The 1,597-nt window shown below is 37.4% G+C and overlaps 1 protein-coding gene across 1 annotated transcript; it reads right to left on the bottom strand.

Annotated features, from left to right (window-relative positions):
* Window positions 1-429: 429 nt before the first annotated feature.
* LOC141480602 (uncharacterized) lies at window positions 430-798 on the bottom strand. Its single transcript, XM_074170793.1, has one exon. The coding sequence runs from the start codon at window positions 796-798 to the stop codon at window positions 430-432; it is 369 nt and encodes a 122-aa protein (XP_074026894.1).
* Window positions 799-1,597: the final 799 nt, after the last annotated feature.

Below are 1,597 nucleotides of genomic sequence, written 5' to 3'. Positions count from 1 at the left end.
GCCCTATTGTATTATTTCAGAAATTATTCTTTATATCGATCAGTTGATGGGTGAATGATCTAGGAAGGTTTGAAATCCAATTTTTCAGTTCTTTCTTGAATAGGCTTCCATTTGACTGTATCGAGGGACGAGTGGATGTCGCTTATATTTGGTAATCAAAGGCGCCAAAATATTCTTCGAAACTCCATTGAAGCCGGTAGCATTATTCTCGAAGCAACGCCACGCCTGGAACGGCGGCGAACATCGAACATTTGCGAGCCCTGAGCTACGTCACGATTATTGGTTTATGGCTACCACTGGCGGCCGGCGTTATTTTCTTAAGGACATGGTTTACAACACATGGTTCCCTGAGATTGTTCATCCCGAAAAACATTCCAAGAGAGGACATCGCGACCCATGTAAAGACTCAGCCTCTCTATGTAGACAACTTTAGGCTTGTGGCTGGTGGCTGGGTGACAATTGGATTCTGTACACTAGATCGTTTATCTTTTTGGTTACCAAGTAGGGTCCTTGCCATGGTATCTGCAGCTTGGGACACACACCTTTCCGACGTTGGTGTTGGTAGAGCCACACTGCATCGCCCTCCTTGAAGCTCACTGGTAGCGACTTTTTGTCGAATCTTATCTTCATCCTGTCGCTGGAAAGCTGTAATTTGGTTCTGGCAAATTCGTGTACAATTTCCAGTGTCTCCTTCAGGTCATTAACAAACTCTGAAATAGGTACCTCTTGAGATTCATTGAAAGGACTGCCACACAATACATCTAACGGAAGCTTCAGTTCCCTACCAGTTAACAACATGGATGGTGTGTAACCTGTCGCGTCATGTTAGGAGCTCCTGTATGTCAACAGAAAAAGAGTAACCAATTTATCTCAGTCTCTTTGGTTTTCGGAGACAAACATCGAACTGTATTTTTTGGAAAAGGAAGTTTTTGGCTTTCTACTACTCGATCTTGATACAGAAATATGTGGGAATCTTCCAAAGAAAAGAAGGAAGTAATCAATTTTAAAAGAAGTAACTGTCTACATAATAGATCATGCATGCAAAGAAGTAACTTTCAGACACAAATCTGGAAGAAAAAACCTTCCTGAAACAGCTACTTTCATATAAACATTGAATTACATGAAAGAGAAATTCTTTCGAAACAAATACTTTTATATGAATGCTAAATTATACAGAAAATACTTTTTTCTACTCAGTTTGTATTCCAAACATTCGTTATGAAATTGAATCAGATATCATTCACAAAGTTTCTACACGATATACTAAATGAAAATTTCTTTTACATGGAACACTGTCATGCTCACAATACAAACTGAGTGGAAAAAAGTGTTTTCTGTATAATTCAGTGTTCATATAAAAGTATTTGTTTCGAAAGAATTTTTCTTTCATGTAATTCAATGTTTATATAAAAGTAGCTGTTTCAGGAAGGTTTTTTATTCCAAATTTTTGTCTGAAAGTTACTTCTTTGCATGATCTACACATTTATGTATACAGTTACTTCTTTTGAAATTGATTACTGCCTTTCTTTCTTTGAAAGATTGCCACATTTTTCTTTATCAAGATGGGATAGTAGAAAGCCAAACAATTTCTTTCTCA

The sequence above is a fragment of the Leptinotarsa decemlineata genome, unplaced genomic scaffold (assembly GCF_025532065.1).
Source record: "Leptinotarsa decemlineata unplaced genomic scaffold, Ldec_3_MD MMD2_P_RNA_scaffold_9, whole genome shotgun sequence".
In the NCBI taxonomy this organism is placed as follows: Eukaryota; Metazoa; Arthropoda; class Insecta; order Coleoptera; family Chrysomelidae; genus Leptinotarsa; species Leptinotarsa decemlineata.
This window is presented reverse-complemented; position numbering and strand designations above follow the sequence as displayed.

Coding starts and splice junctions, on each gene's coding strand:
- LOC141480602 (XM_074170793.1), bottom strand. CDS start 798: ATGTTGTTAACTGGTAGGGAACTGAAGCTTCCGTTAGATGTATTGTGT.